Here is a 12010-nt window from a genome sequence, read left to right as displayed (position 1 = left end):
TCTTTGTTCGGCGGGGAAGGGCGCCCGCCCGGGTAGAGCACTGCTGGTCTCTTGCTAAAGCAGGCGCTTCCTGGGCTGGAGACCCTGGCTTGGGAAAACTTCGGGAAGTAGCGCGTAGATGTTAAGTAAATGAATCGGAACAGGTAAGCGGGGGCTCAGCCCTTGAGCTTAAAAGTCGGCCCGCGAGTGCATCTCGGCGTCCTGCAGCCGCGGCCAGCCTCTTCCATCGGTAGTTAAGTGTCCGCACACTCCACAAAGACTTCGGCGTGCTGCTCTTCAGAGGAGCGAGCCTCGGGGGCCTGAAGGTCCTGATTGTAAGAAGCAGTATACGGTTTTGATATATTGAAATCTGGGTGTCTTAAAAATACGGAGACCCTGCAGGCCTAGGTCAGAAGAAACTTGACTTTGACTCAACAGACGTACTGCCTCTCCATTTGGCCCATTAATCAATCCTTCAGTGCCTATTCTGAATAGACATTGCGTATGTTAGTTGGAAAAACTGAAATCTTACAGAAAGCTAAGACAAAATAGAATTGATCCTGTTGGAAAATAGTTTTTGAGGGGGCCATGTCTGTGTGATGGAAACTGACTGGAAGTCGTGCCGTTTTGGAGCGGTGGAGCTGGGAGAGCGTTTCAGTTTCAACACAAATTGTGTGGTATATTTTGGGTTACTGTCATACCTTTGCTCTGCGTTTTTTGATCGAATTGCAAAGGCGATAACCCTGAATGTAACTCCGTTTTTAAAAGTGTGTTGTTTCTGCAGTATATTGGGAGATTGGTTTTTGTTAAAGCTTGGTGTAGAGGGAAAAGGTCTAATAGTCTGGGAAGAGTTGTGCTTCGATTTGCAGTTGTTAGCAGTGACGGACTGATGGAGCGAGCTGCTGGTAACTTCTCACAGGTTGAGTGTTAGAGCCAGGAGGAGCCCTCGAACAGTTTTCTAAGCAGACACTTTATTTCTGGGCCTGTCGCAGGTACTGGTTCCAGGGACAGGATGCAGGTCCAGAGGCAGCATTGAATCATGTAAAATTGGCAGTTGGGCAATCTCTGGTGAATTATCCGTCACTTGTGGCTCTTAACTCTCCTTTAATTGTGAAAAGGATTCAAGTGAAGTAACATTCGTGCCAAAGAACTTTGTGGCTTTCAGGTAATGGCAGTAGTGATAGAGCCTGAGTAATAATTTGTTGCTTTGTAAAGGTCGTAGCAGAAGAGGAAAGGAATGAAGTAACTATCCTACTTTGGGGGCCAGTAGAGATCCAGAGCCTTTTGCCATCTCAGGATGTTTGCCATTGAGGCTGTGTGCTTCCCAAGGAGATCTTCCAAACTTTTTTTCCTCGATGTTATTTATTATTTAGTCTTACTGTTCTCTTTAGATCACCAAAACGTAGGTTTCAAGTGACCCTTCTGCCAGTGAAGAGGGAATTATTCCTAAACCTTTGAAAAAAGGCATAAATTCTTAATGTGATTGTGGCTCCTGACTCTTGCATCCAAAGTTTCTAAAGCTACATTTCTAAATCTTGGCCATTCTTTTGTATACTTGAAAACTTTAGCTGTAAAATAGGTAGTCACTAAGAGCCCCTTTTTCTACTTAAATGTAATTAACAAACCTAGCTCTGTTTGGCTCTGACGATGTTCACATTTTAAAGTTTTATTTAGAAATGTAGACTCTGATTTATTTTGAATGAAGATTGACTCAATTACATTTGGTGTTTATGATGTATCCAGTGCGGGTCGCATATATCCGTAGTGTGTTTTGTTCCTCCTGTGTCGGATACATAACTGAAACAGTGTCATTGTCTTCTGCGGGATAGAGTCTTTAGTACAGTTTAATGAGCTGTGGTGTAAATCCTTACATCCATAAAATGGGGAGGTGTTTCTTGGAGGTAATCTAATGCTTGATTATAGTAGCAGTACATAAATACAAATGATACTAATTAATTCTACATAATTATTTAAATATAATAGAACTTAATTCTAAGTAACTGAGATTTCCTGTGCTTAAATTGTTTTCCCCTTGAATTCTTTATCCCTCACTTTGTTCACATTTTAAGTTACCACAGGCTTTCCATTATTGCCTTAAATTACTGCTTTATTTTTCTTCGTATCACATCTGTGGCTTAAATTTTGTCTTTTCCCATTAGAGTATAAGTAAGCTTCATGAGGAAAGAGAGTCTTTTTCATGTCTCTGTCTCCAACATCTAAATCCGAATTTTGATTATTGATGAACAAATGATTAATTTGTAGGCAGTATTTTCATATATAGTATTTAATTCTTAGAACTCTGTTCTGAGCTATAGGTAGGATAAGTGGCATTTTGTCTGCTTTATGGATGAAAATAGATAAATATTTGTCTTCATTACTTTTCTTGTTGCTGAGACAACATATTTAACACCCTAAGTTTAAGGAGGAAATGCTTATTTGGCTCACAGTTTGTAGAGGTTTCAGTTCATAGTTGGCTGGCTTCCAGGCAGGGTGGCATGGCAGAGGTGCATCACAGAGGAGAAACAGTCCATGGCAGTTAGAAAGCAAGGCAGCAAGCTACAAGCAGCAACCCTCTTTCTGTCCCTTATAACCTATCCAGGCTTCCCATCCTTAGGGCTTGTAGTACTCACACCTAGGGTGAATCCCAGCCTTGCACCATTAGTCACCCCCCCCATCACACCCTTGATCCCAGGAGCACACACCTAGATCCATCCACCTCCAGAAAGCTCCGCCTGGACCACAGGAGGCTAGAGGACAGCTAGATACAAGCCATAGCAGTATTTGCACAACTTAGCACTTTCTTTCCTTTTCTACATTGACTTTAAAGTCTAAGGAGGGCCGGGGATTGAGCTCAGTGGTTCCGCCACTTGCCTTGGAAGCGCAAGGACCCAAGTTCGATCCCCAGTACCAAAAAAAAAAAAGTCTAAGGAGAGTGCAAAACCTGGAACCAAAAGTTTTTTTTTTTTTTCCTTTTCAGTGGCGTTCCCATTGCCGTTAGAAAAAGTATTAATAAACTTCTTTTTTGTTAGCAAAAACTTTATTTTTTTACAAGCTGTGGAATCACTGAGCTAAAGCTCCAGCCCTTTAAATGTTGAGAAATCCTTGAGACAGTTGAACTTGGGAAGATGAATTGGAGAAGGTTACTAAATTGAAATATGGGTGAGATCAGATTTAAAAGTTTATGTCTAGGTTGGGCGTGGTGGCCCATGCCTATAGGGAGGCTGAGGCAGAAGGATTGCTGGGAGTTAGACCAGCCTGGACTACCTAATGAGTTCCAGGTCAGTCTCAACTACATAGTGAGACCCTGTCTCCAAAAAAAAAAAAAAATCATGTCTAAGGATCTTCCTTTGTAAGTCTTCTCAATTTCTGTTGTTTCATGAGGTCAACTGTGGGCTCAGAAATACCAAATGGATTTTAAATTCCTACTGTGTGGCAGAGAGAGGAAAGATACTTTAGGTAACAAAAGGTTGTATCTTAGAGAAGGTAATGCTTGATAGGTAATAAGGGAAGGCCTGAAGGAGAGTGACATAATCTAAAAATGTGTTTCCTAGTGGGCCAAGGATTTATCTCAGTGGCTCTGCTCCTATTTCCCAAGCAAGCAATCAAGGTCCTGAGTTTGATCCCCCATACCACCAAAAAAAAAAGTTTCCTAGGAAAATATTGCAGGCTGCATTGTTAAGGCAGGTAGAACTTGACTACCAAGGAAAAAGCAAGCGTGGGGGAAGCAAGGAAGGAAGAAGGCATGGGGCAATCTGGGGTGTGCAGAGCTAGGCAGTAAAGGGCTAGACTGTGTAACTTTCTGGTGACATCTCTCTCTTCTTCCCTCTCCTCTCTTCTCTCTCCCCTCTCCCTCTTTTTTCAACTGGGGATTTAACCCCGAGCCCTTGCACTTAGTCTTTTTTGTCTCAAGAGTCACCAAATTGTCCAGGCCATAATCTCACATAGTTCAAGCTGGTCTTGAATTCACCGTGTAGTGCAGCCCACTCAGGCATTGAACTTGCAGTGATCTTTCTGTCTCAGTCTCCAGAGTGCTGAGATTACAGATGTGAGCCACCATGTCTGGCTCACAAAATGTAATGATTGTGTTATAGGTAGAAATGAAGATGTTTGAGAGAGATTTGGAGAATAAAATCAGTAGAACTTGTGCATTGGAAATGGAATTGGGCCTGGGGAATTTTGGTAAGGAATAGAGGATGATTCTGAAATTTCTAGATTGAGCTGTTAAAGTGGGATTTGGTACCGCTTACTCAGATTGTACAGATTAATCAAGGGCTTTGTTTTGAACATCTTAACATTTGAGATTTTTATTTTGAAACTTCAGATGATTTTTATTTAAAGCTTCAGATTTTTATTTTGAACCTTCAGAAGGTTCTTCTATGACCCTGGGAATCAAACCTGAGACAGGTCATAGAATCTTGAGATTCATCCCCTTGTACCGGTAGCTGGTAAAATATAGTACTGAGGCTGTGGAAGGGAGTATAAATAGAAAGATCCTGGACTAATTGCTGAAAGGTTTAGGGCCCTGCTCTTACTTACTGATGTACCCAGGCACCTTGAACGGTTGCTGCCTGACAAGTGGTAGACTCTTGATCAATTAAATGATACCTGAACTAGAAAAAACCCTAGTATTAAGAGGCTGGCCGTGCCAGGGATTTAGCTTAGTGGATCCTTGCCTGCCTTGCAAGCACAAGGTCCTAAGTTTAATCCCCTGGTACTGGAGGAAAAAAAAAACAAAAAACAAAAAAAACGCTGGTGGAGACATAGAACAGGGCTGGGGGTAAAAGGAGAATCCAGGAAAGTGGTACAATGGAAACTTAGGCACAGAATACGGAGGAAAAATGAACCATTTGTATTAAAATCTAATGGTGAGCTAATAAAATACAGTGGCCTATTCACACTTTTTTTTCATGTTTTTTTTCCTGAACCTTTTGTTTTGTTTTATTTCAGTACCTGGGATCAAACTCAGGACCTTGGGCTTGCCAGGCAGGGGCAGCTACAACCCCTGATCCCTGAACTTTTTTTTGTCGGGGGGGGGGCGAGGGTACCAAATCAAACTCAGGACCTTGTGCTTGCAAAACAGGCCACAGAACCACTGAGCTAAATCCCTGGCCTCTGAACTTTTTATTTTTTAACAGTCAGTTTATCTTTAGAGGTAAAAGTATATTTCAGTCTTGAAATATAAAATGATCTGAAAATTGTAAATTTTTTGTAACTCAACAGTATAACCTGAAATAATACAATGTTATTTATTATCTTTATTCTATGTATTGTGAACATTTATAAATTTTGCAAAAATACGTTTGATTGTAGAATGCTGCCTAGGCATAAGGTTATTATGTATAGCAGATGTGACATAATTACCTTTAACAAAATCTGAAAGTCTTAACATTTTATCATTCTTTGTTTTTTTGTTGTTATTTTTGGTAGCAGGTATGGAACTCAGGTACTTGTGCTTGGGAAGCAGGCAGTGGAACCACTGAGCTAAATCCCTGGCCTTGAGAGTCTTAACGTTTGAAATTATGAGGTTCCAAGAATTTGGCATCAGGATTAGGCCTCAGTGGCCACTCCCATTCTGAGAGTTGCTAATATTTTGCTTATAAATTTTTTATGATAATTTCACATTGGCAATTGAAAGTTTGCTGTGGTCAAGAAACAGTTTTGTGCCTGTTCTGGATTTTTGCATCTTTAGTAAAACAGCTTTACAGTATTTTGGTGAAAGTAAGATAACATTATAAATACACAGTATGACCATTTAAATGAGATGAATTCAGACCAGGGGTTCATAGAACTAAGAAAAGACATTTTATCTTATTCATCAGATTCCTAAGAAGCAGTATCTACAGAATAGGTAACAGCATAAAACAGGAAGATATTTGAAATGATTCTTTTGTAACTCACTTAGATTTTGGAGGCATTCTTGTTAGAGTAATTGATCTGTAGCTTGGTTGTGGGGCTGGGTCTAAGTTGTGGCTGTGTATTGAAAGGTGGGTATAATCAATATGTAAGGGTCCTGTTAGTAACAAGTATATTACTTTGAATTAGGTCACTTGTTTATTTTGCTCATTTTTTTTAAGCCTCGATGAAACATTTATATTCCATGTTATGTCCTTTTCTTGTTAGCCCTGCTCCTACCATTTCTTTCTACTGGACTAGAAGGGTTACTACTTTTCTGCTGACAACTACTTAAATAAGCTCTGGTGGTAATATATTCTTTCTGGGTTGGAGAGCAGCTCTTTCACTTACTGGTTGTACAACTTTGGCATTGTTACCTGATTGGTTTGCATCTCATGCTTCTCTGCAGTTATAAATAGGAATGATGGTAATAATTCGAATGGTATAGAGTTGTTGAAAAGATTAAAAAATATTACATGAGAAGTGTTTAGGATAGCACCTTCTCATAAATATTCAGTAAATGTTATTTTATCAAAGACGGCCTTCTCAATTTTTTTTTATTGGTGGCTGTGGTTTTCCATTCTATTCTCTATGTGCCTGTTGAATAAAGTGATTTTAAGATGCAGATGGCAGGAGATATTTCATTTTGGTAATTCTTAGAGGTAGATGGAAATGAAAACTAGATTTTATTCTTTTTTTTTTTTAACCAGGTTATGAACTCAGGACCTTGCTCTTGCCAGGCGGGCAGCAGCACTGAGCTAAACCCCTAGCCCTAGATTTTATTCTAATGATCTTATGGTCTAATGATCTCTAAGTGGTAACTTAGAATATATTCTTTGCATTAGTTTTAGGTTTGTGACACTAACATACTTAAAACAGAGATGGAAACTTAGGTTTTCTATACTTAATAATCTGATAGACCAGGCTGCTTTTAAGGAACTGTTTGCTCTGCCACCATGTAGGGCAGAGCTTTATGACTGATCCTTTCTTGACAGACAGTTTGATTTTTGCAAACTCGTTTATGATAAATACAAATGAGTGCTGTGCAGCCCCAGGGTCCTGCTTTGTGCTTGTCTCTCTAGTCTTAGTTTTCTTGTTGGCACCTGTGTTGAAAAAGTTTTTTTTTTTTAAAAAAAAAACAGCCATGTATTTATGAATTGTTTGCAGAAGAGAGCTTATGTTGGGCAGGGGATTTAGCTCAATGGCACCATGCCTGCCTCTGAAGCAGAAGGTCCTGAGTTTGATCCCTGGTACCAAAAAAGAAAAAAAGAGAGTTTATGTTGAAAATGAAATAAGAGGTATATTATTAAGTCCTGGACTTTTCTCATTGCTGAGACAAAATACCCAATTACCAAATTAAAGGAGGGAAGGTTTATTTCAACTCACAGTTTGTAGAGGGTTTTAGTCCATAATTAGCTGGCTCCAAGGCAGAGGGGAATGGGAGAGGAGAATAAGTTCATGGCAGGCAGAAGGCATCAAGCAGCAGAAGCAGTGAAGCAGGCCTCCCATTCCCCTTTATTCCTTCTAGGCTGCAAACCATTTGGATGGTGCCACCCATATCTAGGGTGGGACTTTCATTATCCACACCCAGGACTATGCTAAACCAATTTAGATATCACACATTCTTAATCCCAGTATCACCACTTAGATCCAGCCAGCTCCAGCTCCAAAAGGCCCCGTGTACATATGTATGAAGCTTTGGGAGGCATTAAACACAAGCCATAACAATTTTATTTTTAGAAGTGTGGGTTTTATAAAAATGAATGTTGAGGCTGGACTGCTATCAAGTGTAGTACAAAATTTGGGGGTGTTTTTATTGCTGTTAGAGGAAGGGTTTTCTTTGTTTTGTTTTTGGTACGAGGATCAGACTCAGGACCTTGTACTTGCAAAGCAGGTGGTGGCACTTCTGAGCTAAATCCCCGGCCCAAGAGGGAGAGTTTTGAAAGATTTACTAATCTTGAAGGTGGATAAGTGGCATTCTTTCTCCTGTCTTTTATTGTATAAACCTGTATTGAAATGATAGTTTAAGCCATAAAATCAGCTTGACTAACTGAGCAAAATTTTAGAATTGTTCAAATTCTAAGATCAGTACTAAAGTATCTTCTGATTTAATAAATGTTGTGTCTCTCACATTTAGAAAAATATATTTGAGGCTCTCTTGTGTCACTTTTTATGCTAAACATTAGAAATTTACCCAAGGACTATTGATTTTTACTGAAATTTGGTTGATGAAAGGCTGTGATTTTTGGTGTTGCTTATTTTCAAATCTTATGTGTAAGTTTTGTCACATAGGAATATGTTATGTTTTGTGGGATGGTACCAGAGATTGATTGAACTTGGGTCCTTGTGCTTGCGAGGCAGGCATTTGAACCGCTGAGCTAAAACCCTGGCCCTTGGAATATGTTAGTTTAAAAGATAGGTCAGGAATTACAACCTTTTAGTTGTGAAAAACGAGGAGGTCTTTATTACCTTTAAGAATTAATGTTATGAGTGACCTAGGACAGAAGCACTTTATTTGGGATTTAGATTTCAGTTATTAGAACATCTTTAATGGACTGTTGTATGGGCACAGAACACTCTGAACCTCCCACAGTACCAACTAACTATAAAGGGTTTCTGGGGTGCCAGTAAATTATCCTACAAACAAAAATTTTAAGTCATACCCAGAGACATAGAATTTACCTTAATCATCTGAAAATTTGGTAGAAAATTCTAAAAGTAAGTATAACTTCAAAAATAAAACTGAAAAAAAAATTGGGGACTAAAAATCAGAATATCTTTTTTTTTTTAAGTTATACTAAGTCTTATTTATTATTTAATTTGGTATTGGGGATTGAATTTGTGACCATATGTTTGCAAAGCAGGCAGCAAAACCACTGCGCTAAATCCCCAGCCCCACAATATCTTGGTTTTTTGTTTTGATACCGGGGATAGAACTCGGGTCCTTGCCAGGCAGGTGCTCGAACCACTGAGCTAAATCCCCAGCTGGAATATTTTAATCTGTATAGAAAATAATGGAGAGTTGTCAGCATGTAAAAGTTGCATAGTATACTGCCCCCACTTTTTTCTTTCCTTCCTTCCTTCTTGATACTGGGGATCAAACTCAGGACCTTGTACTTGCAGGGCAGGTGCAGTTCCACTGATCAAAAACCCGGTCTGTCTTGGCTTTTTAAGATAGATTGAAAGCTGCATTGGGGCAGGGGATTTAGCTCAGCAGTTCATTGGCCTGCCTTGCAAGCACAAGGGCCCGAGTTCAATTCCTGGTACCAAAAAAGAAAAAAAAGAAAGAAAGCTGCAAAAACAGTTCTCAAATCATGAATATTGTTAATTTTATTTAAATGATAAATGCCTTCCATTGTTGGATATATGTGAGAACTCAGTTCATGACTTTCTTTTCTGTATTTAGTTTGTGTGTCTTCTATTTTAGGTGATATTGGAAATTATTACTATGGACAAGGTCATCCCATGAAACCTCATAGAATCCGCATGACTCATAACTTGCTGTTAAATTATGGCTTATACAGAAAAATGGAAATATATGTGAGTATACCTTTTGGTGATTTTTTTTTTTTGGAGTGGGTGGGGCTTATTGGGGATCAAACTTGGGACCTTGCGCCTGTGAGACAGGTGGCAGAACCACTTAGCTAAATCCCTGGCCCCTTTTAGTGAATGTTTAACATTATTATTATTTTTTTTAACTAGTTCTGTGAGACTTTATTATTTACCTTTGAGGAAGGCATATACCAGATGAAAAAGTCTAGAAGAAAACTTCAGAGTGGGCTGGGGATTTAGTTCAGTGGTTCTGCCACCTGCCTCACAAGGGCAAGGACCCAAATTTGATTCCCGGTACCAAAAAAAAAAAAGTTTCAGAGCAGATTAGAGAAGAGAGAGGATTTGGAAAAGCCTCTGTGTGGAAGAAGTAAGCCATAAATGGAATTCTGCTCTTCAGAAGCAGAAAACTGGGGTCCGCAAAGGACTTTGAGGGAGAGTACAAGCAAAAGACTCAGCTGAGGGTATGTCTCTTTCTGGGAGGTCACTGATGAAATCAGTGGATACAGAGCAGAAAGTTTTTGACAGAAAACGTAAAAGTCTAAATATATGGGTTTGACTGTGTAAGCGCTGACCTGTTTCCACTAACATTGAAGCATTGTTAACTCATTGTTGGTAATTTGTCTGTCTCATCCCTTTAAAGGAGTTTTAATTAGTTTTGGTACTGATCATTATTTCCTAGAATAGGAAATATACTTTAATTACTTTGAAATATATTTTTGATTAGCTTTGGAATTTACTGTATTCTGGTGAACCTAATTCCTTTAAAGGAACTGAATTGATAACTGTGATGGAATCAATAGCAGTTTCAGCACCCTGGTATTTTTCTCCTTTTTTTTGGTACTGGGGATTGAACTCGGGTCCTTGTGCTTGCAAGTCAGGCCACTGAACCGCTGAGCTAAATCCCTGGCCCCCTGGTATTTTTCTTGACAGAGGCCTCACAAAGCCACAGCCGAAGAAATGACGAAGTACCACAGTGATGAGTATATCAAATTTCTGCGATCCATCCGACCAGATAACATGTCTGAGTACAGTAAGCAGATGCAGAGATGTACGTTTCTATGGAAAATATTTTAATGTTGACAAATGTAAATGCGTATTAGAAGCTTAGAATTATCCAAATTGGCAATTTTTTCTGTTGGTCTAAAATGTTATGATTATTTGGAAAGTCAGTGTAAATATATTGAAGGTACCATTTTTTAAAAACCTAATGGATGCCATTTATGGTGGTGCACACCTGTAATTCCACCCAGCACTCAGGAGGCTGAGGCAGGAGGATCACTATGAGTGCAAAGTCAGCTTGGACAACATGGCGAGACCCTGTCTCAAAAAAACAAAACTATCTGAATGGCAGATTGATAGACCTTTACTTTTTATTTTGCTTCCATGGTACTCAGGGGTGAGTGAATTTGGTAGGGAGACCTTGCCCCCTTATGTCACACACAGGAAAGATTAGTGTGCTCTTTGGTTAACTTGTACTCCCAATTCATGTTTTCCCCCTTTCAGTGAAGCTTTTGATTTTTCTCTTATACATTGTGTTCTCTTTAATAAATTAAGGGTATTTTATTAATAGAGATTATGATTGGAGCACAGTGTTTTCTTTTAAAAGCTTGATATCCAAGTTCTCATCTTTTTTTGTTGTTTTGTTTGTTTTTTCTCAATAATGGGATTTGAACCCTGGGCCTCTGTACTTAGCTACATCTCTGGCCCCTTTTATTTCTTTTGAGACAGGGGCTGTAAGTCACTGAAATTGCTGAGGCTGGGTTCAGGTTCAAACTTAGATATTTCCTGCCTCAGACTCCCAGAGGCTGGAATTACCAACATGCACAGTCACCTCGTTAGCTCATCAGTGTTTTAATAGACTTCATGGCGGTTATATTAACTTGGTGTAGTTACTAGGTATCTCATGAGTTCATAGAACTTTATTCATAGGTGTTTCTACCATAGCTTATTGACCCAGTAAAATGCTGCACTAACTTTATGCAGATACTACCTTTTCAGGGAGGATTCAGACTTAGAGACTTGCATAGCCCTTGGGTGAATGAATTAAACAGGCCAACCTAAAATACTTAGTTGTAGTAAATGATGCCTGAGAAATAAGAAACTTAAAATTCATTGTTCATAGAGCTGGTAACTCCTGATTGCTCAAAGCTGTGTAAGCAGTGTCCCTCACTCTTGAAGAGGTTGTAATTCGAAGCATGGAAGGAAAACAGACTGGGTTATACGCATCAGTCCATGCCCCTTTCTCTCAGTGCTGGGGAGCCAGTGTGCAGTGGGTGCTGTGTCCTGGTTTGGAGCACTCTCCTTTCGGCTCCTGAGAACCTCTTTGGCACTTACAAGGTCAGGACTGGCCACGGACAGCCTCGTGGCTACGATGGCTTCTCAGTACCCAGTGAGACACGTTTCGGATCTCAAAGTTAAGGAATAAAGCAAGTGGAGTTACTTAAATTTTAAAATCTTGGTTAATTGTTGGATATTAAGCCTATGTTGTATTAAATAAAGTAAAGGCTTTATGATTTGAAATCTATTCAGTTTTTTTAATAGAGCAGAAATATTTCATAAATGGTTAGAGTAAGATTTGGTGATAAGA

General features: G+C 39.3%; 1 protein-coding gene across 1 annotated transcript in view; it reads left to right on the top strand.

Annotated features, from left to right (window-relative positions):
* Positions 1–124: 124 nt before the first annotated feature.
* Positions 125–12010, top strand: part of Hdac2 (histone deacetylase 2) — a 28344-nt gene continuing 16458 nt past the window's right edge. The window contains exons 1-3 of the mRNA XM_033763392.1: positions 125–143; positions 9299–9411; positions 10354–10471. Of these exons, the coding sequence (XP_033619283.1) occupies positions 9337–9411; positions 10354–10471 (193 nt within the window). The 5' untranslated portion in view covers positions 125–143; positions 9299–9336. The remainder of the gene's footprint in view (positions 144–9298; positions 9412–10353; positions 10472–12010) is intronic.

Source organism: Fukomys damarensis, unplaced genomic scaffold, assembly GCF_012274545.1.
Source record: "Fukomys damarensis isolate Sample0158 unplaced genomic scaffold, DMR_v1.0_HiC HiC_scaffold_14, whole genome shotgun sequence".
In the NCBI taxonomy this organism is placed as follows: Eukaryota; Metazoa; Chordata; class Mammalia; order Rodentia; family Bathyergidae; genus Fukomys; species Fukomys damarensis.
This window is presented reverse-complemented; position numbering and strand designations above follow the sequence as displayed.